This window comes from Telopea speciosissima, chromosome 1 (genome assembly GCF_018873765.1).
Source record: "Telopea speciosissima isolate NSW1024214 ecotype Mountain lineage chromosome 1, Tspe_v1, whole genome shotgun sequence".
Classification (NCBI taxonomy): Eukaryota; Viridiplantae; Streptophyta; class Magnoliopsida; order Proteales; family Proteaceae; genus Telopea; species Telopea speciosissima.
Window position 1 is genome coordinate 40583038 of NC_057916.1, and position 24556 is coordinate 40607593.

Sequence of the window (24556 nt, forward strand, 5' to 3'; positions counted from 1 at the left end):
TCAGAGAAATATAGAGATTGAATGGAAGGATCGCTGCCCTTTCAAGGTTCGTGTCACGATCAGGAGACAAGTGCTTGCCATTCTTCAAGACATTGAAGAACCTTCGAAGTCCTAAAGACTTTGCATGGACAGAGGAGTACCAAAAGGCATTCGAAGAGTTGAAGGTATACCTCAAGAATCCACCATTGCTTGGGCGCCCATAACCCAACGAATAGTTACAGATCTACTTGGCAACGACCCCCATCGCGGTGAGCACAGTGCTACTAAAAGAAAAGGGTAAGATACAAAGACCCATCTACTATTTTAGCCATGTCTTAATTGATGTAGAGACCAGGGACATAAGAATTGAGAAGGTAGCATACGCACTGGTAATCGCGGCTAGGAAGCTCAGACCTTACTTCCAAGCCCATACCATCACAGTCCTCACCAACCTACCATTGAAGAAGGTGCTACACAAGCCAGACATCTCTGGATGATTGATTGCCTAGGCGGTCGAGTTGAGTAAGCACGACATCAGGTTTCAGCCCAGGACGGCCATCAAAGGCCAAGCCTTGGCAGACTTCGTGGCTGAATGCATCTTACCTGAGATTGAGACAGATGTAGAGGGACCAGACGAGCATGACCGAGGATCGTGGGAGATGTACGTGGATGGTTCGAGTAATGCCATAGGATGCAGGGCTGGCTTCATACTCACCAGCCTCGAAGGATTTTGAATCCAGTATGCTCTCCATTTCACCTTCCCAGCATCCAACAATGAAGCAAAGTACGAAACACTACTGGCTAGACACCGGGTGGCCAAAGCCATTCAAGTCACACACCTATCTATCCGGAGTGACTCCCAGCTAGTGCTAAATCAGGTGAATGGAGAGTATGAGGCGAAGGTCAAGTGAATGGCATCATATCTAGCACGTGCTAGGGAATTGATTGGGGGTTCATAAAGTTCGAGATGGTTCGAGTTCCTAGAATCGAGAACACCACCGTTGATGCCCTGTCCAGGCTAGCCAACAATGAGCTCTGTAACCTGGTCAGCGCCGTCTACATCAAAATACTAAACGAGCCAACATACTAGGAAAAGCATGTCAATGTGATTGAAGAGGGCCTAGTTGGATGGATCCTATACTAAACTACCTACAGAATGACGTCTTACCAGAAGACAAGATCGAGGCAAGGAAGTTAAGGATGAGAGCTGCGAAGTACACCATCCTAGATGGGGTACTATACAAGAGGGGAGCCACAGCACCACTCCTTTGGTGCTTAGGACCCAAGGGAGCCCAGTACGCCCTGGCAGAAGTCCATGAGGGGATCTGTGGAAGCCACATGGGTGGAAGAGCTCTAGCCTACAAAATCCTCCGCCAGGGGCTCTACTGGCCACGAATGCTAGAGGAAGCAATACAGTACATCAAGGCTTGCGAGCAATATCAATTGGTCACCCCAGTACCCCATCTACCCGCCACCAAGCTGACGTCCATCGTCAACCCCATTCCCTTTGCCATGTGGGGGGTAGACATCTTGGGCGACTTCACAGCAGCATCAAGTAACCGCAAGTGCTTGGTGGTCGCCATAGACTACTTCATCAAGTGGGTAGAGCCAAACCATTGGCCAAGATCATAGAGAATGAAATGGAGAAGTTCGTCCGTGACGACATCATCTACAGGTTTGGTGTGCCAAAGATCATAGTCTCCGACAATGGGAAGCAGTTCAACCACCCCAAGTTCAGAGCCTTCTGTTAGAGCTACAATATTGACTATCGGCCTATTTCAGTAGCATACCCACATGCCAATGGTCAGGTGGAGGTGACAAACAGAACCCTACTAGATGGAATAAAGAAAAGACTGGAAGGAGCCAAAGGGAAGGGGGTCGAAGAACTACTGAGTGTCCTGTGGGCATACTGCACCACAGTAAGGACACCCACAGCAGAAAGCCCATTCCGCTTAGCATATGGCACGGAGGCACTGGAACCGGTAGAGGTCCTCGCTATATCCCACAGAGTATTACACTTCAATGAAAGGACATACATAGATGGACTGCGAGCAAACCTGGACTTCGTAGACGAGGTACGAGAGAAGGCACTACTGAGAAACGTGGCATACCAACAGTGCACAGCCAAGTACTACAACGCCAAGGTGCGAGAACACTTATTCCACCAAGGAGACCTGGTCCTCAGGAGGGTAAGTGCATCACAACCAAGGAAGGAAGGGAAGCTATCAGCAAACTGGGAGGGACCTTACATAGTTTCCAAGCAGATACGTCCAGGGACATACCACTTAAAAACTCCGGGGGGTAAGAAGGTAGACCGTACCTGAAACTCAAAACACCTGAAGAAGTACTATCAGTAGAAGTAACAGCAGAGCAACTGCACCACCAATAAGAGCAATAGTGGTAGTGGTAACAGTAGTAGTAGCAGTAGCAGTAGCAGTAGATAGCATCACTGTTTCAAGAATAATTTGAAATTATTTTATTGAAGTAAAGAGTTGGTTTTGAGAATACACGTCTTCTACTACTTAATCGAATCACTGCCACCACACCAAGGTCCGTTGACCACCAAGGCGCAATGCCACCAAGGCCCGTTGGCCACCAAGGTTCGTTGACCACCAAGGCACAATGCCACCAAGGCCCATTGGCCACCAAGGTCCGTTGACTACCAAGGCGCAATGCCACCAAGGCCCGTTGGCCACCAAGGCGCAATGTCACCAATGCCCGTTGGCCACCAAGGTCCGTTGACCACTAAGGCGCAATGCCACCAAGGCCCGCTAGCCACCAAGGTCCGTTGACCACCAAGGCGTAATGCCACGAAGGCCCATTGGCCACCAAGGCACAATACCACCAAGGTCCGTTGACCGTAGAGGTTCGAGAGCTATTAAAGCAATAGGTCACTAAGATTAAAACAACTACTAAAGATGATAGATCACTCACATCAACCATAAGGAATGGTACGATGAAGAAGACAAGAAGTTAACTACTTATAACAAGAGAAGGAGGTCACAGTAATCACATAGTTCAGAATTCATAAGTTTAACATGCCATATGCACAGAAAGTCAAGAAACCTCCGCTGGGGGAGTCACATCCTCCTCTGGTGGAGAAGCCATCTCTGCCTCAGGAGGAGGTGCCACACCCTCCTCCACAAGAGCAATACCCTCATCAGGTTGAACGATGCCCTCCATGGACACCACAGTGCCCCCCTCCGTAGGGACATCGGTGGTCACAGCAGCAACTGAGGTCAGCACCGTAACACCTGCAAATCTTGAGAAGTCATAGCCAAGAGTCTCCTCGAGAATGTAGGAGGCCAAGTCCTGGATCCCCGCATCGTATATCCCCTGGTTCTCCTTGTAGAACCAATCCATGAGCTCCGAACACTGCTTGTACTCTGCTACAGCTCGCTTGCCAAACTCGGCTTACTCCACCTCATGACCCTACCTCACATCTCGAAGCTCCTCCTTCAAGGCACGGATCTAGGATGAACTCTCAGCCTCCATAGTCATGCTCCGGAAAGACATAGCCCTAAGCTCCTCAGCCATCCTCCTCACTCAAACGGTGGCCTCCTCTAGGGCGACTCGGTGCTCTTGGAGTTCCCTCTCCATACCGCATAGTTTACGAGCCTGATGGATCTCCTGGAATGCCTTTTGCTCAAGACGGACTACAGCCTCAGTGGTGCGATGCTAAACTTGTGACCAACAAGAACATCAGAAGCCCATCACATAAGGACACTAAAATAAAAAGGGAAGAGGTCTGACTCACCAAAGCCATATCCTGATAAAAAGCGTACACCAGGATCAAGTCACTCATCCCCTGCAGGCCCAAACGCTCGCCTGGAAGCCTCCCCCGGTCCAACCACTCCCGGGGTACACCCATACTAGTCAAGACCTCACCCTTTTGAAGCTCCCAAGGAAGCACCAAAGTAGAAGGAGTTGACGAGTCGGCAGTAGATGGAGGCAGCGGATCAGCAAAAATATCAGCAGAAGGAGAAACCCCCCCTGCACCATAGCAAAAGGGAGAGCAGAAGGCCTCGTGGCCCTAGCAGCAGACCTCGATCTCTGAAGGATAACTCGCGGACCACTCCTCATACTACTAGGTGGATCAGGACCCCCTTTCCGCTTGACACCAGTAGCTCCAGTAGAGGAAGGTTTAGAGGTCGCGGGAGCACTCCCACCAGAAGATGAACGGCCCTGAACAGCTCTCTGCAGCAGGTTGGCACAGAAGATGTTGATGTTCGGCCGAAGGTCCACTACATAGAAACATCCAACGATAGATAAAGTCAACAGCCAATACACTAAGAGAAGAATATAAGCATAAAGATCAAGTGCAGGGAGACAGTAGTCTTACCAGGACTCAGCTTCCAAAGAAATAGGAAGGCCTCCGAGTCCAGCTCTCAGACGTTGAATGGATCACGTCTCAGACATCGTTTGAGGGAATCGCCCTCAGAATCACTCAACTCAAGGCTGTGATTGACCCTCTTAAGGCCAATAACCTCCCAGGTAGTCCGCAATGAGCATCGTGGGACAGTAGCAAAAAAGAAGCGATCCCTCCAATACTTCACTGAACTAGTGATCCCCTCAAGGAGCTCCAAAGTGGCATAGGGTCCCTTGAGGACACGACGAGTGAAGTGATAACACCCACTGTCCCCCTTCTTCAATAGGTAAAAATATGAGAACAAGGGAATAGTAGCAGCACGCCCCATACAGGCGAAGTACACATAAAAGCCCAAAATAACCCTCTCGGAATTGGACAATACTTGCCCAGGGGTGAGGTGTCAGTGCTCTAACACTAACTCGAAAAAATGTTGAACAGGAAATCGAAGGCCCTGGGACAAGAAAATGTGGTAGAGACAGATCTTGTCCGCTCGGTGGGAGAAGGCATAATCATTGGGTCCAGGAACACGAAGCATAACATCCGAAGGAATATGGTACTCCTGGCGAAGGGAAACCAAATTTGAAGGGGTCAGGATACTAGTAACATGACCCATCCTACTAGCAGGACCCGTGGCTATAGGCACCACCCCAGAAGACCTAAGACCTCTACCAAGGCTAGAGGTGCTAGAAGGTCCCACTTCCCCATCACTAGCACTAGGAGAAGGCACTGAAGATGAGGTACCCATAGGGGAAGGCGACCTCGAGGAAGGCTCCTCCGAGGATCCAACCATGACCGTGGCAGGATCAGAGTTACTAGAAGACGACATGAACAGCACTAGGGTAGATTACTTACTCAGAGACTGATCTCCCCCAAAGGCAGGTGGCCGACACAAGAAGGAAGAAGGCAAGCTGCAATCGTTAGCCAACAAATCCAATCCATGAGAGAGCTAAAAAGAAAAAAGAAAAAAGAAAAAAGAGAGAAAAAAAAAATTCACCTCAAATGGATAAGCGGGCGTGGCCTCAAGCAGGTGTGGCCTCAAGAGGGCAAACGGGCGCGGCCTCTAACGTAACCAGGGGCGCGGCCTCTGATGTGGCAGGCGCTGCCTCTGGCATGAACAAGGGTGCGGCCTCTGGCGTGACTATGGGCGCGGCCTCTAGCACGACTACGGGCGTGGCCTCTAGCGTGACCACGGGCGCGGCCTCTTACGTGATAGGCACAACCTTTGACGTGACCACGGGCGCGGCCTCTGGGGTGACTACAGGCGCGGCCTCTAGCACGACTACAGGCATGGCCTCAAGCGCAACCATGGGTCACGACCTCGGGTGCTACCACGAGCTCAGACTCAGACGGGTCGGGCAAACACAGGCCCAGAAGGGACGCGGCCTGGTTAAAAACTTGAACAAGCGCAACCTATGAACGTGACCACGATGGGGGTGACGTCAAGTCACAAGCAAGCATCAAACAAGCACCAAGCAAGCACCAAACAAGCACCAAGGCCAATGGTCAAGGGAGGACAAGAAAGCCAACAAGGAGTCACACTACCCTATGTTGCTTAAAGACAAACACATGGTGGGCACCAAAAAGGTAAATGCCAAATGAATGCAAGGAAGAGACAAGATCTCAAAAAAGGAGGAAAGCAAAAAAGTAAGAGAGAGAGGAGGAGGAGAAAAAGTGAAAAGTGAAAAGTGAAAAAGGAGGAGTGAAGAAGAGAGACATATACCTACAAAAAAGAAAACAAAAAGAAGAAGGAAAAGTGTAGGAGGAGAGGTTTGAACCTACAACCTCTCCCATCTCACCAGAAGATTTATGGGCACGCCCCTCAAGAGAAGCATATTCGTGAAAAATCCCTCACTACATGAAAGCATTACTTTCTTGAACACTCCGTTCCAAGAGAGTGGGGGCAAGTGATAAACCCAAGATTATACGAACCAATCAGAGGCTGCCACGTGTTACGGTCCAAGAGGTGACCCCTTCCAGAACCAGAGAAGAACCAACTTGGACATAAGTCACAAGGAAGATCACAGGCGCAACCCCCATGGGCATGGCCTCACCCGCAGGCGTGACCTCCATGGGTGCGACCTCACCCGCAAGCGTGACCCCACGGGCGGGACCTCCACTATGGGCGCGGCCTCCTCTCCTAGGGCGTGACCTCCACCATGGGCACGGCCTCTCCCAAGGCGCGACCTCCACCATGGGCGCGGCCTCTCTACCATGGGCACCGCCTCTCCACAAGCGCGGCCTTATAGGCGTGACCTCCACAGACATGACCTACGCAGACATCGAGGCACCTAGCCTGTGATCCAGTCATCACTATAGACTTACGCCACCTCCAGGACTCTAGGCCGCCGCCTAGAAGTCACGTCACCTAGACGGAGTCAAGCACTAAAGGAGCTATCACCATACACGGAGGTGTCTATCTATTAAGGATCCTAGCACCGCTGGGATACTCCCTCCCACAGGGAGATGGCCAACCAAGGAAGAGCACTGCTACCCAGGGTCTCTATCCACTACATGGATCACTCTCCATCAAATTGGGACTCTCCACGCTGCCATACTCTACTATAAAAGGGAAGATATTCTATTCCCTCAACCCATCTTGAATAGTATTATTCATCTGTTTGCTCAGGAGATCTGACTTTGGCATCGGAGAGTCCTAGGCCGGAACCACACTGATTCTCCTTTGTTACTCTGGTCCTTTTACAGGTTAAGGCACTCGAAGGGACCGCAGACAATTTCTTGACGCAACAGCCACCACATCATGCTCATATCAACCTCAGTTGAAAACCAAGAAATAATAAACCCCTTACCAATGGGGATCATATCCACTGATCCCTTAAGCTTCCCCGACTCATTAATGGCCTTCCTCACAGAAGCCAACGACACTTGCTGCATATTTAATCTTCCAATGAGAGCAAACTTAAACTTCTGAACTTGAGATTCATAGGTTGAATGTGGAATCTTCACCTGAATAATGTCTCCTTCATGAACTGGAGAAGGAAGCGCAGCAACATCAGGAATAGAGTTTCTCCCCACAGTCGTAGCAAATGAACGTTCTCCCACCGGAGGCACCTGAATATTAGGAATAGTCGACTCTACCCTACCAGTCCCCCACCATACCCCGATTGAAGATAGTCATCATCCTCCTCGGCATCCGCAAAAGACTCATTCTCGGCTTGGAAAATCCTTGCTAACCTCCCACTCACCATTCCTTCCCTTCTTACAAACAACGTAAAGACTAAAAATCTGAGCTAAAATTATTAATGAAGAAAGAATACATAGGGGGACTTTCCCAACTTAACCAAACCCCAAAAGAAATACTATTCTCACGCACTCAAAAGGGGAGCTTACCACCCTACACAACCCTAAAAGAAAAATAGAATTATTTTTGCACAATCGGGAAGCTAGGCGGCTCCTCCCGAGTAATCTGCTTAAGATTAGGAGGAAGATTAGCAAAAGAACAAAATAGCGTGTTGGACGTCGAAGCACAAGTATAATTTTCTAATCAGTTTGCTACTCTATTACCCTCTCTAAAGTTGAAGGAAATCATTGGGCAAAGAGCTTGAACAAAGAGCAAAATTTCGTGGAACATAGAGCTTGAAGGAAATCTTTGGGCATTTTTTAAGGTTTTTCGGCCTCTTGTATCTTTCTTTTTGGTTTTCTCTTGGTTATAATTCATGATCTTTTAGCAAAAAAATATAGTAGCAACCCTTCCAAACATTGTACTTCTTCTTGGAAACACAGCGAACCGCCAAGGCCGAATCCGAATTGATGTGGAATTCCAAAAATCCCACTCAGTGCAAAGCTTTAGACCATCCCTTAAGGCCCTAAATTCCCCGATGGAATTAGTACAATCACCAGAAAAGTTTGCAAAGGTTGCCAAGACATAACCATTTTCATCTCTTATAATTCTTCCTCCTCACCCATTCCGGGGTTCCTTTTACACGCCCCGTCCACATTAAGCTTTACAACATTGAAAGGGGGAAACCAAAAAACAGCAATAGGAGGCTTATACCGAACAGGAGATGGGAAATATTAAAGATTTGAAGGACAAGTGTTTCTTTAAATGAAGGGGGTCTTTTAAAAGAGTCATAGTAAGGGATCTCCTTCACCCAATTTTTAATCGCCTCCACAATGAAACTAGTTGAGCGAGCTTTACCCCCATGCCTCCTGTTATTTCTCTCTTTCCACAATTCCCAGATGATGAGAGAGGTAATCAATCCAGTTATCGCACCACATAAACCCTTTCCCTTAGTATGCTCATGCCAGAATAAAATATGACTTCTTATGTCCTATGAAGCAATGATCTCACATCAAATACTCTTGAAAAATAAGTCCACACATTTGAAGCCATTTCACCATCTACTATCCAATGGGGAACCGATTCACAAGTGGGGTTGATGCAATAGGATCGTTTTGATGCCAAAGGCATTCCCAAAGCTTTCACCGCCTCATCAATAGGGATGCCACCACGCATAAGCTGCCAGGAGAAAAAACCAATCTTAGGGGGAAGAGAGTGGTTCCAAAACAAAGTTTTGCAAAAGGTTTGGTTGCTGAAATTGATCTAATTTCATTCCACATCGATTTGATAGAGAATTTACCATCACTAGCGGGAGTCCACACTAACTTGTCCTCGGTTTTTTTTTTGCTAAAGGTCAGCAATGAATATATTAAAATAGAAAGAAAAAAGAAATAACAATTTAATGTCCAAGCATGCCCAGACGATTACAAAAACACAAAAAAAAGGAGGACATTCCTTCCTAAATAGGAAAAAACCAAACAAGGCAAATGCCCCCTAACAGAATCTATATCGAGGATGACCTAATGCATCATCAAGCAAAGTTAAATTAACACCAGAAGGGAACTCTGAAGTCGACCAAGTGGATAACCCAGCTTTCACAGCAGATTTAGCAAGAGAATCCGCCACAAGGTTAGCCTCCCTAAAACAATGATTACTCTTCTAACAAATGGAATGAAGAAAAGGTTGGAGTCAAATCCAAACCTGCCTCACAAACTAGGGAATATAGCCAGATGCGGATGCGCAAGCACCAACCACAACCATCGAATCACACTCGATCCATAGCCGCCACAACCCCATCTCGTTAGCCTTGAGAAGGCCATGCATAGCAGCCCAAAACTCCGCCACAAAGTTGGTCTTAATACCAATAAAAATACTAAAGGCATCCAATGGAACTACAGGCTCATCCCTAAAAATCCCACCCCCACCAGCTCTGCCTGGGTTTCCAAAGGAGCAGCCTTCAATATTAAGCTTAATCCATCCCTTTGGGGGTCTATACCACCAAACCCCCCTAATCACTTGAGCCGGTTTCGGGAACCCAGAGATATTCAACCTCCTAGCACACAACAAATCCTGAATCAATGCCACTGGTATAGGAGAAGAATCCACAAGCTCTCGTATAGAAAGAAGGACCTCTCCCATAGTCACTCCCACCTATCTAACCTTCCCCTCAAATTTTTTGAGATTGCGCTACTTCCAAATAAAATAGGGGATTACCACCACCCCCAACTCCCACACCTTAGACACAAGCACCACATTAGACTTCCTCTTCCACCAATCCACCAACTCTCCCATAGACTCCACATCCGCCCAAGTTAGCCTAAAACAATCCAGGAAACTTTGCCATAAGTAGCAAGAGAAACCAGTTTCAAAAATAAATGGACCATAGACTCCACAGCACCCTTATAGTTCGCATTGGGACACCAGCTGCAACCAGCTGCAACCCTTTACCAGCCAAAACACCTTCAGAAGGAATTCTATTATGCATCAATCTCCAAGCAAAACAGGAGTGTCTCGGCAGCAACATCTTATTCCAGATAATACCATACAATGAAACCTTAGAATTCCTCTTCCTAATAGTTTCCCAAGCCGATCGGGTATTAAACACCCTAGAAGGAGTAAGCCCCCATAAGCAGAGATCCGGCCAAGGCTGAGCAGGGAGCAAAATATTTTTAATAGAAGAGAAAATATCTCTAAGAAAGACCGAATTTACCTGGGGAAGAGACCAAGTAGAATTCCCAATGAAGTCTGCCACCTTCAAACCTTTATTTTCTAAAAGCTCCATCCCAAGGCCCGAACCGTCAGCAATAGATTCACCACCCATCCAGCAATCCTTCTAAAAATTCACAGAAGATCGTCACCAATAACCCAACACTCATGTTGTTGCACACAAGCCAAACTCTTTTAAAGCCAGGCCAAATCAAGGAGGAAAGGTACTTGTGAGTACCGTGGTCCTCCGTAGGATCCAGAGGTTCCTCAGCCTTAGTGACATTTAGGGTATTAATACGGATAATATTGTTAATGTTCAAAAATAATATTAGGGGTTTGGGATCACGCATAACATACTAAAATATTGTGAAGTCGCCACCTAGGGTTAGGGCCTAGGACCCATTAAGTGTAGCCCTATCTGTTGTGAACGAAATCGGGCTACTTGACTCCAAATGGTCTAACCAGAGGTTCAGGTAAGGGGTCAGGTTACGAGTGTGGGAAGGTGTTAGGCACCCAACTCGCCCGGCCTAAGCCAGTCTCTCTGTCTTAGATGCTACATAAGGACGAATGTTCTCTCTCTTTTATGACGGGGATGGGGGATGTTATGAACTACATTCAAACATTGTAAATTAAATTAGAACATAATAAACTACATTACATACATGAAAAACATATACTAAAACGATGAAATACGAAAGGGCTACATTGAAACGATGAGACTGCAATAATTATACCTGTACGATTATATTCCCCTGGCTCAGGGGAGATAGACGAATGGGCTGACACTGATTCCTTCTGGGCAGAGTAACAGCTCTTTCAAGTGAATTGATGGGAAGCAACCAGGCAGAGTAACGTCTGAAATAAATGAGTTTCAATTGCTAGCCATACACTGACGGGATAACAACGTCCAGGAGTGGTAATGCTCTTTGCTTGGAAGGATAATTGAAGGATCTATCCACACCAAAGAAGGCTTCACTCACTCACACTCTCATAAAAGAAAGAGGAGAAAGGAGGGTGAAAAATGGTGAAAAGGAGGGTGAAAAGCACTTGGGGAGGGTCTCTCTACCTAAAAATCCTTGGAAAATGAGGGAGGGGGACCCTCCTATTTATAAGGAGGGGTCCCCTCTCTCTCCTGGTTGGATAAGTCCTCCACGACGCCGTGGGTGACATCAGCAAGCTGATGTCACACCCCCTCATGGCATCATGGAAATCCGGTACACGTCTCCACGATGCTATGGGAAGGACCCCCACGGCGCCGTGGGAGCGCAGTGCCTTATTCCCCTTTGTTTTTGGGTCTGAAATGGGCTCTAATGGGTTCAAAATGGTTTGGAGGTCCATGGCCCAAGTGTTTTGGGGTCTAGAAAGAGGGAAGGTGCGCCGTCCATTGTCTGTGTCCCGTCGTCATCATCGCCAAAGGGGGTGACAAAAATTAGTGTCTACAATACTACTTTTTCAAAGATCCATCACCATTCACAAATCTCGCCCTGAGAAAGTTAGAAACCAAAGAATCATCATGCATAATAGACCAGGCTAATTTACCAAGGAGGGCAATATTAACATCACATAGACGTCTCAAGCCCGAACCCCCTTCAGCTTTGGGGCTACAAACCACATCCCATTTGACAGTCACCAATTTCCTGGATTCAATATCTCCTGACCAGATAAAATTACGCATCCACCTCTCCATTAATGACACTAAAGAAGCATGCCACTAGTAAACTGAAAAATTATGAACATGGAGACTCAGCAATACCGACCTCACCAACTCCACCCTCCCTACAAAGGAGAGGAGTTTTCCTTTCCACCCTGACAAGTGATTCTTAAACTTATCAACCAGCGGCATCATCCTGGTCTTATCAAGGTATTGTCCTCCTTGTTTGTTAGATAGATATTGGAGTCTAAGAATCTCTGATTTCCTGAGAATCAATTTGCATCAAAACCTCTTGATTCTAAGAGCCATCCATATGCAGCACATCTCTTACTCAAGTTCCCAGGTCCAGGTTAAAAGCCTCGTCAATATGATCCCTAAGAAGGCCCCAACCCGACCAATCATATCCAGCCAAAATTTAATCTCATCCACTCCAATGAGCCATCGGGAATTAGATAGCAAGAAATCTTTGTGCATTAAAGAATTTCTCCAAGAGAATGAGCCAATAGCTCTTAAGCCGGCCAAAGCAATGTGATTATTTTTAAAAAACTTTGCTTTAAAGAATGTGCACCAAAGAGAATTCTCTGTCATGATGCACCACAAACCCTTGAGTCTCAAGGCCTTACTGATGTCTTCTAAACGGCAGATACCAAGACCCCCTTCAGCCATAGTTTGTGTGATCTTGTTCCACCCCACCCAATGATGGCACTTATTCCTTTCTGATTGGCCCCACAGAAAATCTGAACAAATGCCATTAAATTTTTTAATTACTATTTTGGGGGGATTCAGGGTAAAAATAATATGAATTAGCATCAACGCCAAAACATGTTTCAATAAAGTGATTTTCCCACCAGCTGACAATAATTTCCCCTTCCAACCGGCAACCTTCCTGCGCATCTTAGCCAGAAAGTCATCAAAAAAAATTAATTCAAAACGAAAACACCCAGAATACATCGAAGCACCAAGTTATGTAAAAGGAAGACTTTTCCTGGTAAACCCTATGACCATCTCTATCATACGACATTTATTGTCATTGGCCCTATTTACCAAAATAAAGCAACTTTTTTGCTTGTTAACTAGCTTCCCTGAAGAGTCCTCATACCTACTAATAGAACCAATGATTTGTTTCAGAGAGCTTTTAAAACCCTTTGAAAAATAATAATTGTGTCATCTACAAAGAGACTATGAGATATTCTGGGGCATCCACGAGGGAGTTGAAAATACTTCGCTCTCCCTTCAACAAATAGAGTTCTAAGTCCTTAGCATGGAACTTCCTCCGCAATGATGAAAAGAGCTGAAGAAAGGGAATCTCCTTGTCTCACCCCCCTTGATGACTTGAAAATCCGGTCGGGCCTCTATTCACAATAAATGAAAACTAGCAATTTTCCACAATTTTTTTAATTAAATTAATCCAGCTTTTGGCAAAGCCAAATTTTTCTAAAACTTTATACAGGAATTCCCATTCAAGCCGGTCACATGCTTTGGCCATGTCCAATTTAAGGACCACATTTACCCCCACAAGTTTTTATGTTATGTTATACACTACTTCCTGGACCAAGGCTATATTTTCATGAATGCAACAGCCTTGAACAAAGCCCCCTTGCTCCTAAAAAATAATAGAAGGAAGAATAGTAGGCAATCTAGAAGAAATAACCTTAGCAATAATTTTGTAAGAAAAATTGCAAAGGCTTATAGGGCGAAAGTCGGACATTACCTCAGGGTTATCCTTCTTGGGAATTGATGAGCACCAGGTGAGCTAAGGTATAACTCCTGGGTAGAAAGCCACTTGCAAAAATTCCTTGACCGCTTCCCACACATTGTTGCCAACGATCTCCCAACAAGCTGTGAAGTAGCCTGACAAACCATCCGCGCCCAGGGCACTATCAGCAGACAAATCAAAAACCGCTTTCTTTACCTCCTCCAATAACAGGGTCGCCAAAAGAAGTGAATTGTCATCTTCAGTGACAAGCTGGGGAATATGTTGCAGTAAATCATCATCTCTCGGGGAACCTTGTGTAGTGACGATATCTGTAAAGTATCTAATGGCTTCTCCTTCAACTTCTTCTTCACCTGAAACTCAAATTCCGTTGCCGTTTTTTATTGTTTCTACTCCTTTTTTCGACTACGTATATTGACCATTGTATAAACGAACTTGGTGTTTCTTTCACCCTCTTTCATCCACTGCACCCTAGAATTCTGTGTCCAGAAAATTTCTTCCTGCAACAACACATCATGTAAACCCATTCTAGCCACTGCCAGTTCCCCCTTATAAATATCATTTGGGTTCTAATCAAAATCAATCTCCCCACTCTATCCTCCACATTTCTAACATTTTGGTGAATATTACCAAAACTAGATTTATTCCATGCTCGAAGGTGGCTATGAAGCATCTTCGAATTAGCAAAAAGGATATAAAGCAGAGAGCCAATGATCAGAGTAGACCAACAATGTCTAACACAGTCCATAAAATCAGGATGAGAAATCCACATCTGCTGAAATTTAAAAGATGAAAATTTCTTATCACCTTGTAGAGAGCATTCTACCTGGGTAGGCAAATAATTAGAGCAAGATCTGTTTAGATGGATCACCCGAGACAAATCAAAAAAATTTGCCCAATTTTCATTAAAAAAGAAATGATCCAACCAAGCCAATGACGTAGAGCAGGCTGGCCTTCCCCCAGCATTTTCCATTGGATCAAGAATGGCATTGAAGTCTCCCCCAATGGCCCACAGAATATTTATTGCAACTGCATCCTCCAATAAATGTGTCCAAAGAAACCTTTGTTCCCCTGACGCGCACAAAGCATGAACAAATGTAATCATAACCTTGGAAGAAGATTGAACATTACATTCCAAGGATATATATTGCTTGTTTCCTTAATAACTGACACCTGCAGCTCACTTTTCCAGAAAATCCAAATTCTCTCACCAATCTCCACTCTATTGGAACAAGCAGCATCCATTCCAACCTTCTCTGATCATTACTATAAGAGATAACCTTTTTGGTAATATCAAGAGGAGTTTTACTCCAACTCAATCATCACAACCGTATGCGCATGATCATCCTCAAGATTCTAAGCTTAAAGGAGAACAAGATCAGATAATACCTTTTTGTGCTAAAGATTAGCAAATTTATATTAAGATAAAAAATGAATACATGAATTTAATGTCCAGGCATACCTAGATGAATACAAAAACACTGGGCCAAGGGAAAAAACACCAGAAGCCCCAAAAGATAACAAACTACAAACTAGTCAAATCTGAATCTAGGCCTACCCATCGTATCCTCAAACAAAAAAAGCCAAAACCGAAGGAGTGAAATTTGAAATCTAGGGGGAAGAGACAACACTTTTTGCCGCTGATTTAACAAGGAATTCTGCCACTGGATTAGCTTCCCAGAAACAATGAGAGATCTTCCAAGAAATTGAATGGAGAAAGGGCTGCAAACCAATCCATAGCTATCTGACAAACCAAAGAACAGAACCAGAATAAATAGCATCTGTAATTGTCATCGAGTCACATTCAACCCATAACCAAGTCACCCCCATCTCCTTAGCTATCAACAAACCATGAAAAATAGGCAAGAACTCTCCCACATAGTTTGATTTTACACCAAGAAAAAGGCTAAAAGCTGACACCAAGGCAGCCCTGTCATCCCTAGGAACACCGCCCATGCCAGCCTTACCAGGGTTCCCTAGGGAGCACCCATCAGCATTTAGCTCAACCCAGCCTTGAGGAGGATAGCACCACCGAACTTCACTAATCACCTATGCAAGCTTAGGGAAAATAGGAATTTCCAACCGTCTGGCACAAATCAGATCTGAAAGAGAAGAGACTGGATAAGAGAAAGACCCCAAAATCTCCCTCAGAGATGCAAGGAACCCAGCAAAGATAGCCTCCAAGCTCCTGGACTTCCCCTTAAATTTTCTATAATTTCGCTCATTCCAAATGCAGTATGGTTTAACACCAAGCTAGACATCCAGGCCTCTTACATGGGAACCAATTTTGATTTCCTTTTCCCCACACAAAAAAATCTATAAGAGGCATGAAGCCTGGCCACCGAACAGCGAACAAGGCCATGAAATTATCCCATAGAGAGAGAGCAAAAGAACACTCCAAAAATATATGAGCATCAGATTCCATATGATTTTTGCATAACTCGCACCGAGACACCAAACACAAACCTTTGCTAGAGAGGGCAATGTCCGTCAGGGTTTTCCAAGAAAAAGGCAAAGCAGGAATGCCTCGGAAGGAGGGAATCATTCCACACCATACTACCCCAAGAAACTTTGAGGTTTTTTTGCCTAATAACCTCCCAGGTCGATTTCACAGAGAAAGCCCCCGAAGGAGTAATACCCTAAAAATAGACATCCGAGCAAGGAGGGGAGGGCAGCAAAATATTCTTAATTAAAGTAAAAACTATTTGCAAGAAAAGTTGAACGGACCTGTAGAAGAGACCAAGAGAACCCGGAGATGAAATCAGAAACCAAAGAGGATTTATCCACAAACCAATTAGGGCCAAGCCCAGAAGTAGCCGCAATCGACTCACTGCCCAACCAGCAAATTCAAAATATCCCACCTGACAAATTCAAAATATCTCAAATATTTTTTTTGGAAGCCAAGATAAGATAAGCAATTAAAATATATACCTTGGAGTCTCTTTAAATCTTACCTATCAACTGCCTTTATAAAGAGTTCAAGTTCATCTAGTGATCCATATACATCATAAATGTCGTCGATTACCATTAATATTGAGATCAATTTGGTAAGCCTAATCCTACATTTGGAGAATCCGAGCTCATAGATAATCCCAATTGCCCACATGAAATTTTCCACTAATCGGTCTCTTGCAAAGCAAAGCTCTTCTTCAGAAGCCAAGTCTCTCCACCACCTACCAGAGAAAATATGCAATACTTAGTATAGTTGTTTACATTGAATTGTAACAATTTGATGTGGATAGACTATGATAAAAGACATTAATTTTATAACAATAAAATGATCAGAACTTAGGCACATGTGAAAGGGGGTCACCCTGCAAGGCTAGTAGGTGACATTGATGGGAATCTTGAATGTTCAAGAGGCATACCACCGAAATAGAGTACCAGGCCCATGCCCAATTATACAAAGGAGGTGGACAATTCTGGTATGGTTAAGAATAAATTTTGATTTTAAGGTAAAATTTGTTTTTTTCCAGACTATTTTCCACTTAGACAAACGGAGCCAAAGCAAACCCTTGTATTAAAGTTGTTATGCTTTAATTGATTAAAAAAATTACCTTGATAGCTCCTGTAAATCCCTTTGGTGAACTGATTGCACAATGTTGAAATCTAGCTTCGCTAGCTCAACCAGTATTGATGAACTCTTCTTTGTATGCTCCTTCCCGTAAACATTTATGAAGTTCCAAGCTTATAATCTCACCATTCTCCAGTGCAATGGAACTTCCAGTTATCGTCGCACTTGTTCTGTCAGATTATTCCCCAAGTGTTTTATTGATGACTTGAGACGTGAGGCACTGAAGTCCATGGCTTCCTCTAGCACTGCTTCTCCAGTCATTCCAAGGTGTGCAGCAAGAGACCCTCGGCTTTGTTTCCATGAAGCTCCCATTGTTGTTCTTGAATTCATTAAACACATCTATATGCCAATTAGAACAACACAATTAAAACCAAGTATCAGATCAAGTGTTTATCATTACAGTAAAACTAATTGATAGTAGTGAGGGCGCAAGTTTATTTCTTTATAAAAATTCATGCTAATTACCTGAACTAACTTGATATCCATGTTCTCAAATAAGTCAAAATTTTAAGGCAGCAGTGTAGAGATCATCAATGCCCTCCAAATAAACGAGATGATGAAGAAGGGACTCTTTGATCTCTTCCTCTAAGTGGTAAGTCACTCCCAACCGTTGAATCAAATCAATGAGTTTCAATCGAACCAATGGATCTTTGGTAGACGGTATAAGCTGTTTTACTTCTTGCTTGAGCTCCTCTAAGTGGGCATGGGAGAGTTCATTCTCCAATCCAAACAAGAAGTGGGAGTTGGTAAGACATTAAGACCAAGTGAAAGTGTAAAAATATATACAAAAATTGAGAATATTACAAGAAATAAACATTTTATTAATTAAACCGGATTTGATGGACACATATCCAACATTTACTAACTGTGCAAGGATTCTTCAAAGACTCAATGAATTGGTGCTCCCAAATGGTAGGATAATAATGAGCTGATCAGCTTTCACTCTCTTGTGATGCCGATGACAACCGTGAGCATTGAGTGTCGACAAGCTTAATATTACGACTACACATGGGGAAACGCATGACATGGCCAGTGATGTGGCCAGGGGCCCATCCATTCCGATTAGCTTGCATCGCACACGGAGGAGTAACAAGAAAAGACCAGCTAGATTGGATGATTACGTATAGAGTATGGGGATGTGAGAACAATATAGGGTATGATATGAGTGTTTGAAGAATGTATGGGGAACAAGTGTCATGGGTGTAAGGGGAAAGGTTGTTAGTTGTCAGGGAATATCATAGTTAGTTACAAGTCCTTATAAGGTTGTACAAGGTTCATTTAAAAGGCATGAAAAGAAATATCTTCTCCAACCCCTTTCTTCTTCTCTCTTCTCCCCTTTCTCTTCTGTGTTCTCTAGTTCTAGATAACACTTTACTTGACAAACATTACTACATTTCTTGTTTTACAGCCATGAGATATTGTTGGTATGATGCAGTATGTGAATTCACCTAGAGGGGGGGTGAATAGGTGTAGGCTCAAAAATTAAAATAACTATGCGGAAATAAAATCAAACAATAAAGATAGAGAATAGTAAAGATAAGTACTATAGAAAGACACAAACAATTTATAGTAGTTCGGCCAAAATGTGCCTATGTCCACTCCTCTCACCTTAGAGAGAATTCACTGTAATGAATCTTGAGTGAGCAAGAGAACTCGTACAACTACTCTTGAAAATATGAGCAAGAGGACTCAAATGACTACTCTTAAGAAATGAGCAAGAGGACTCCTTCTCTTGATTTGGAGCAAGAGGACTCAACAACAATTTTAAGTAAAGTACTAAGTAGTTTAGGATTACCTTAAAACTTAGTAGAATGAGTGCTACCTCTTAGTCAATGTAGCTTAGATGCAAGTATGCAATGAGGGAGCAAGAATGAGATTGAATTTTCTTCGATCTTCTTTGATCTTGAAAGAATAATCTCACAAGGGAGTGCTTGATTGCTTAGAGCTCTTGATTGATGATTATTGTAGTGTTTAGAACACTAATCAAGAGGGTATTTATAGGCTAGAGGCTTAGAACCAATTAGAAATCCAATTAAGAGGAGAATCCCACATTCTATAAGTGATCCGGTATGCTGGATGGGAATCCGGTATGCCGGATTACCTACTTTCCTTAAGAGATAGGAGAATAACGGTCATAGTTAATTAGTCAAGCACTGATCTGGTATGCTAGATTGGGATTTGGTATGCCGGATCAGGGCAAAATACACCCAAGAGAGGATCCAATACGCTGGATCCTTATCCAGCATGGGTAAAGGGGTTACTGGAGGTGTTTCTCTGAGACACCCATTAATCTGGTATGCCGAATTGGGATCCGGTATGCCGGATTGAGCAATTACAGTGTAATTTTAGTCTAATTTCCTCAGGGGTTGTTTTGGGTATTTCAAACCCAATTGGTCACATGATCAGGAGTTCGAATAACCTCCTAAGGTCATTCTAGATGGATGCATGCGTGTGTGTGTGCATTACATCAAATGTGACTCAAGAAACAATAGAAATTACATATTTGTAAATAGACAAAGTCTTCAATCAAAAGTCTTCAATTTTTTAATGCTTTAAGCTTCTAAACATATGTCTTTGACTTCCAAGCTTCAATCTTCTTTGAAAGTGGTCTTTGAACACTTGTATATGCTCCCCCTCACTTGATGCTATGCTTTGACTCTAAAACACTTAGAACACAAGCATTAGTCCAAGTCTTATTTGTTATCATCAAAACATCATCATAGGGATGACTTGGAGGAAGTAGAGTGTAGGACCATTTTCCTAACAATCTCCCCCTTTTTGATGATGACAAATAATCCACAAAAGATATAAATAATGGAGAGCAATAATATTTGCAAGGAATAAGAGACAAGAATAATAATAATTCTTTAAACCAAGCAAATTTATTTATAAGACCATAATCATTATCTATTACAGCTTTCAAATATAATATAATATACTTCTCCCCCTTTGGCATTATCAAAAAAAAAAAAAAATCAAAAACATATCAAACAGGAGGATCAAAGGGTGGAAGAGGTGAAATAGAACTGGATACACCGGTGAACGGCGGTGGAACTCCTTGTAGAGTGGCTCCTGGTGTATCAAGAGAAAGATGTCCAAGATTGAGAGAAAGAGTTTGAATAGAGTTAAGAATCTTGTCTTGGAGCAGATACATGTTGTTAAAGCCGATCTTCACATCATCACAGAGAGATGCGACATCATCTTGAATCTGTTGTTGTCCAAGTTCAAGTTCCATGATACGAGTGTTGGCTTCATCCATGTATTCATCAATGCTTGACACCCAATCGTGTAGAGATGCCGGTATCCCATCTCGAACAATAGGGGGAGGAGGCACTTGGTCTCCCAATTCTTCTTCGACGAACACATCGGAAGGAGGAGGAATAGCTATTGTATGAAAACTATTCCGAGTGATGTATTAAGGGGAAACAGGGGCCACTTCCTCACGATCAAGATCTAAGTTGTACTCCCGAAAAACACGAGTGAGGAGCCTACCATAGGGGAGGTTACTGCTCTTATGAGGATGAGTACAAGATCCCATGTATCGCATGATGAAGTAAGGAAGATTGGTAGGGTTATTGGTGTAGATGTAATAAGTGATATAAGCTTATGGCGTAAGACACTTGTTTCTATCACCACCCCTAGGAATAATGTTGTGTTGGACTATGTAAGAGATGGCATGAGGTATAAGACGAAGGCAACCAACAACAACAGTTCTGGCATTTGGATCAAACTATTTTAGGATGGAGGAGTATATCTCTTCATGGTTGATCAAATCACCGAAATTGGTATTCTTAGGAGTCCAAAAGATGCAGGGGCCATCATTTGGAACGTGAAGGATGCGAGCAAGATCATCAAGAGAAAGGTCTATGTCAGTTCCCTTCACATAAGAATGAAGTTTCAAGTCTTGTTCCGCTCCGCTGAAGTAGAGGTTGGTGTAGAAAAACTTGACAAAGTTTGGATAGCAAGGGTCATCCATGTTGAGAATGGGTTCCCAACCGATGTCCTTAAAGCGGTCTTCGAGACAAATGCTATTGAAAGAAAACACATCGACTTCACATCCTTCTTCAATCTTTCTTGCAAGGTAGAGATCCCAATTTACTCGGCATTCCCTAGACCGAAACAAACGATCTTCTCCTTCAGCATATGGTTGTCTTGATCCACTTCCTCTTTCTCTTTTGGAGGGTTATTGTCTCTCCGGCATAGGGTCCTTCCCTTTTCTACTCATGGTGGAGAGAGGTTTTGAGAAGAGAAAAAGATTTTTAAAGTAATAGAAAGAATTTAGATAGAGGGAAGATGATATGAAAAATAGTGAATCAGAAAAGGACAAAGAAATGGGGTTTAAATAGGCTTGAAAAGAGGTCCAACAGTTATAAAATGGGCAGAAATTCAAAAATTCGGTATACCGTTTCCCAATCCGGTATACCGTTTCAAACAATAACGGCTAAAAAACTGCTAAAGAAGCTGATCCGGTATACCGTTTGGCAAACTGGTATACCGTTTCAAGCAGGAACAATATGAAAAACAACAATTTTGAAAGAAATAACTTTGAGAAAAACATTTTTAGCTTAGATAAAAGGGTCACACAACCCAAGATCTCTTCTAAGAGAGCAAAAACGTTCTTCACTCAAAGGTTTTGTGAAGATATCCGTAAGTTGCTTCTCGGTTTCAACATAGTCAAGTCGGATTTCACCTCTTTGAGCTGTATCACGAAGAAAGTGATGATGAATATCAATATGCTTAGCTCGAGAGTGTAAAATCGGATTCTTGCTAAGATTAATTACACTTGGGTTATCACATTGGATTGAGGAGGTGTCAAATTTCACTCCATAGTCTTGGATAGTTTGCCTCATCCAAAGCACTTGTGCACAACACCGTCCGGCTGTAATATATTCAGCCTCAGTGGTAGAAAGAGCAACTGAATTTTGCTTCTTACTAAACCACGACACTAAACACGATCCTAAGAAGTGATAAGTTCCACTTATACTCTTACAATCAACATGACATCCGGCAAAATTGGCATCGGAGAAGCTAACAAGGTCAAAGTCATTGTTCATAGTGTACCATAGTCCAATGCTTGGAGTTCCCTTCAAGTACTTAAAGATTCTCTTTACAGTACTCAAATGAGATTGCATAGGTTTGGCTTGGAACCTAGAACAAGCACAGACACTAAACATAATGTCAGGTCTACTAGCCGTTAGGTAGAGTAAGCTACCTATCGTGCCTCTATACTTAGTTGGATCAACAGGGATGCCATCTTCATCTTTGGACAGAGTTACAAATATACTCATCGGAGTACTGGATGACTTTTGTCCATTGATGTCAAACTTCTTTAATAATTCTTTAAGATACTTTGTTTGATTGATGAATATCCCATTAGGAGTTTGTTTAATTTGCAGTCCTAAAATGAAATTTAGTTCACCCATACGACTCATCTCAAATTCATTATTAATGCATTTGCCAAAGTTAGAACAAAAAGATTCATTTGTAGATTCAAAGATTATGTCATCTACATAAATCTGGACTATTATCACATCATTTATATCGTGCTTGACAAATAAAGTGTTATCTATTTTAAACGTTAAAAAACCAGAATTGACTAAAAACTTACTCAATCTGTCGTACCATGCTCTTGGGGCCTGTTTTAAACCATACAGGGCCTTCTTCAATTTGTATACATGGTCCAGAAATTTTGAGTCTTCAAAGCCAGGCGGTTGAGATACGTAGACTTCTTCATTTATGTAACCATTCAAGAAAGCTCTTTTGACATCCATTTGGTATAACCTGAAATTCTTATGACACGCAAAAGCAAGCAACATTCTAATTGACTCAAATCTAGCTACAGGTGCATATGATTCATCAAAATCAATTCCTTCCTGTTGGTTATATCCTTGAGCAACTAGTCTAGCTTTGTTTCTAGTGATATTATCATCTTCATCAAGTTTATTCCTAAATACCCATCTAGTCCCAATAATCTTGGTGTTAGAGGGTTTTGGCACTAAGTCCCAAACTTGATTCCTTTCAAATTGGTTAAGTTCTTCTTGCATAGCGACTATCCAATCACTATCCAAAATAGCTTCTTTAATGTTCTTGGGTTCGATGGTAGATATAAAGGCTACATTAGAACAAACATTTTGGATTTTACTCCTAGTTTGTATTCCTTTATTTAGGTCTCCAATGACAAGGTCAAGGGGATGATCTTTAACAGTTATAACTTCTATAGGAAGTTGATGTACTTGAACATCAGGCTCATCTAAAGTGACTTTTTCAACTCCCTTCCTAATTTCAAGTATTTCATCTTCATCATCATCTTCTAGGTTTTTATACTTTTCTTTTGCTATAGATTCATCAAATCTAACATTCATAGACTCTTTCACAATTAGTGTTCTCTTATTAAACACTCTATATGCTCTACTGTTTGTGGAGTAGCCTAGGAATATACCATCATTAGCCTTTTCTTCAAATTTGCCTAGATTATCTTTAGTATTAAGAATGAAACAAGCACATCCAAAAACTTTAAAATAGTCTACTTTAGGCAATTTGTTATGAAACAATTCATAGGGAGTTTTTAACAAGATGGGTCTTATCAAAACTCAGTTTAACACATAGCAAGCCCTATGTACACCTGCAGCCCAAAAATATTTAGGCAAGGAATACTCATTGAGCATTGTCCTAGCCATTTCTTGGATTGTTCTATTCTTTCTTTCGACCACACCATTTGATTGTGGTGTTCTAGGGGCTGAGAAGTTATGTGTTATACCTTGCTTTCGATAAAACTCACCAAATTCGTCTATATTGTCAAATTCACCACCATGGTCACTTTTTATGGAAGTGATTATGTAACCCTTTTGATTTTGTATTCTTTTGCAAAGAGCTACAAATTTCTCGAATGCATCATTCTTATGCTTGAGAAAGAGGGTCCAAGTGAACCGGGAGTAGTCATCTATAATAACGAAAGTGTATTTCTTTCCTCCCAAGCTAGTGGTTTATATGGGTCCAAATATATCTAAATGAAGTAATTGTAAAGGTCTAGAAGTGACAGCAAAATTAATTGCCTTATGAGAAACTTTAGTAAGCTTACTTCTTTGACAGGCTCCACATGTGTATTGCTTATCAAAATTCAGCTTAGGTAGATTTCTCACTAGATTCTTAGAATAAAGGGATTTTATAATCTTAGGATTTATATGTCCCAACTTTCTATGCCACAAGGTTACATCATCAAACTTAGATAAGAGACACACATCATGAGAGTTCATGTTGAAGGTACA

General features: G+C 42.9%; 1 protein-coding gene across 1 annotated transcript; it reads right to left on the reverse strand.

Annotated features, from left to right (window-relative positions):
* Positions 1 to 13756: 13756 nt before the first annotated feature.
* Positions 13757 to 17603, reverse strand: LOC122649500 (probable terpene synthase 9). The gene is made up of 6 exons (XM_043842686.1): positions 17513 to 17603; positions 17275 to 17404; positions 16672 to 16890; positions 16445 to 16547; positions 14169 to 14217; positions 13757 to 14070 (listed from the first exon to the last, which is right to left on the reverse strand). The coding sequence occupies exons 1-6, from the start codon at positions 17601 to 17603 to the stop codon at positions 13757 to 13759; spliced, it is 906 nt and encodes a 301-aa protein (XP_043698621.1).
* Positions 17604 to 24556: the final 6953 nt, after the last annotated feature.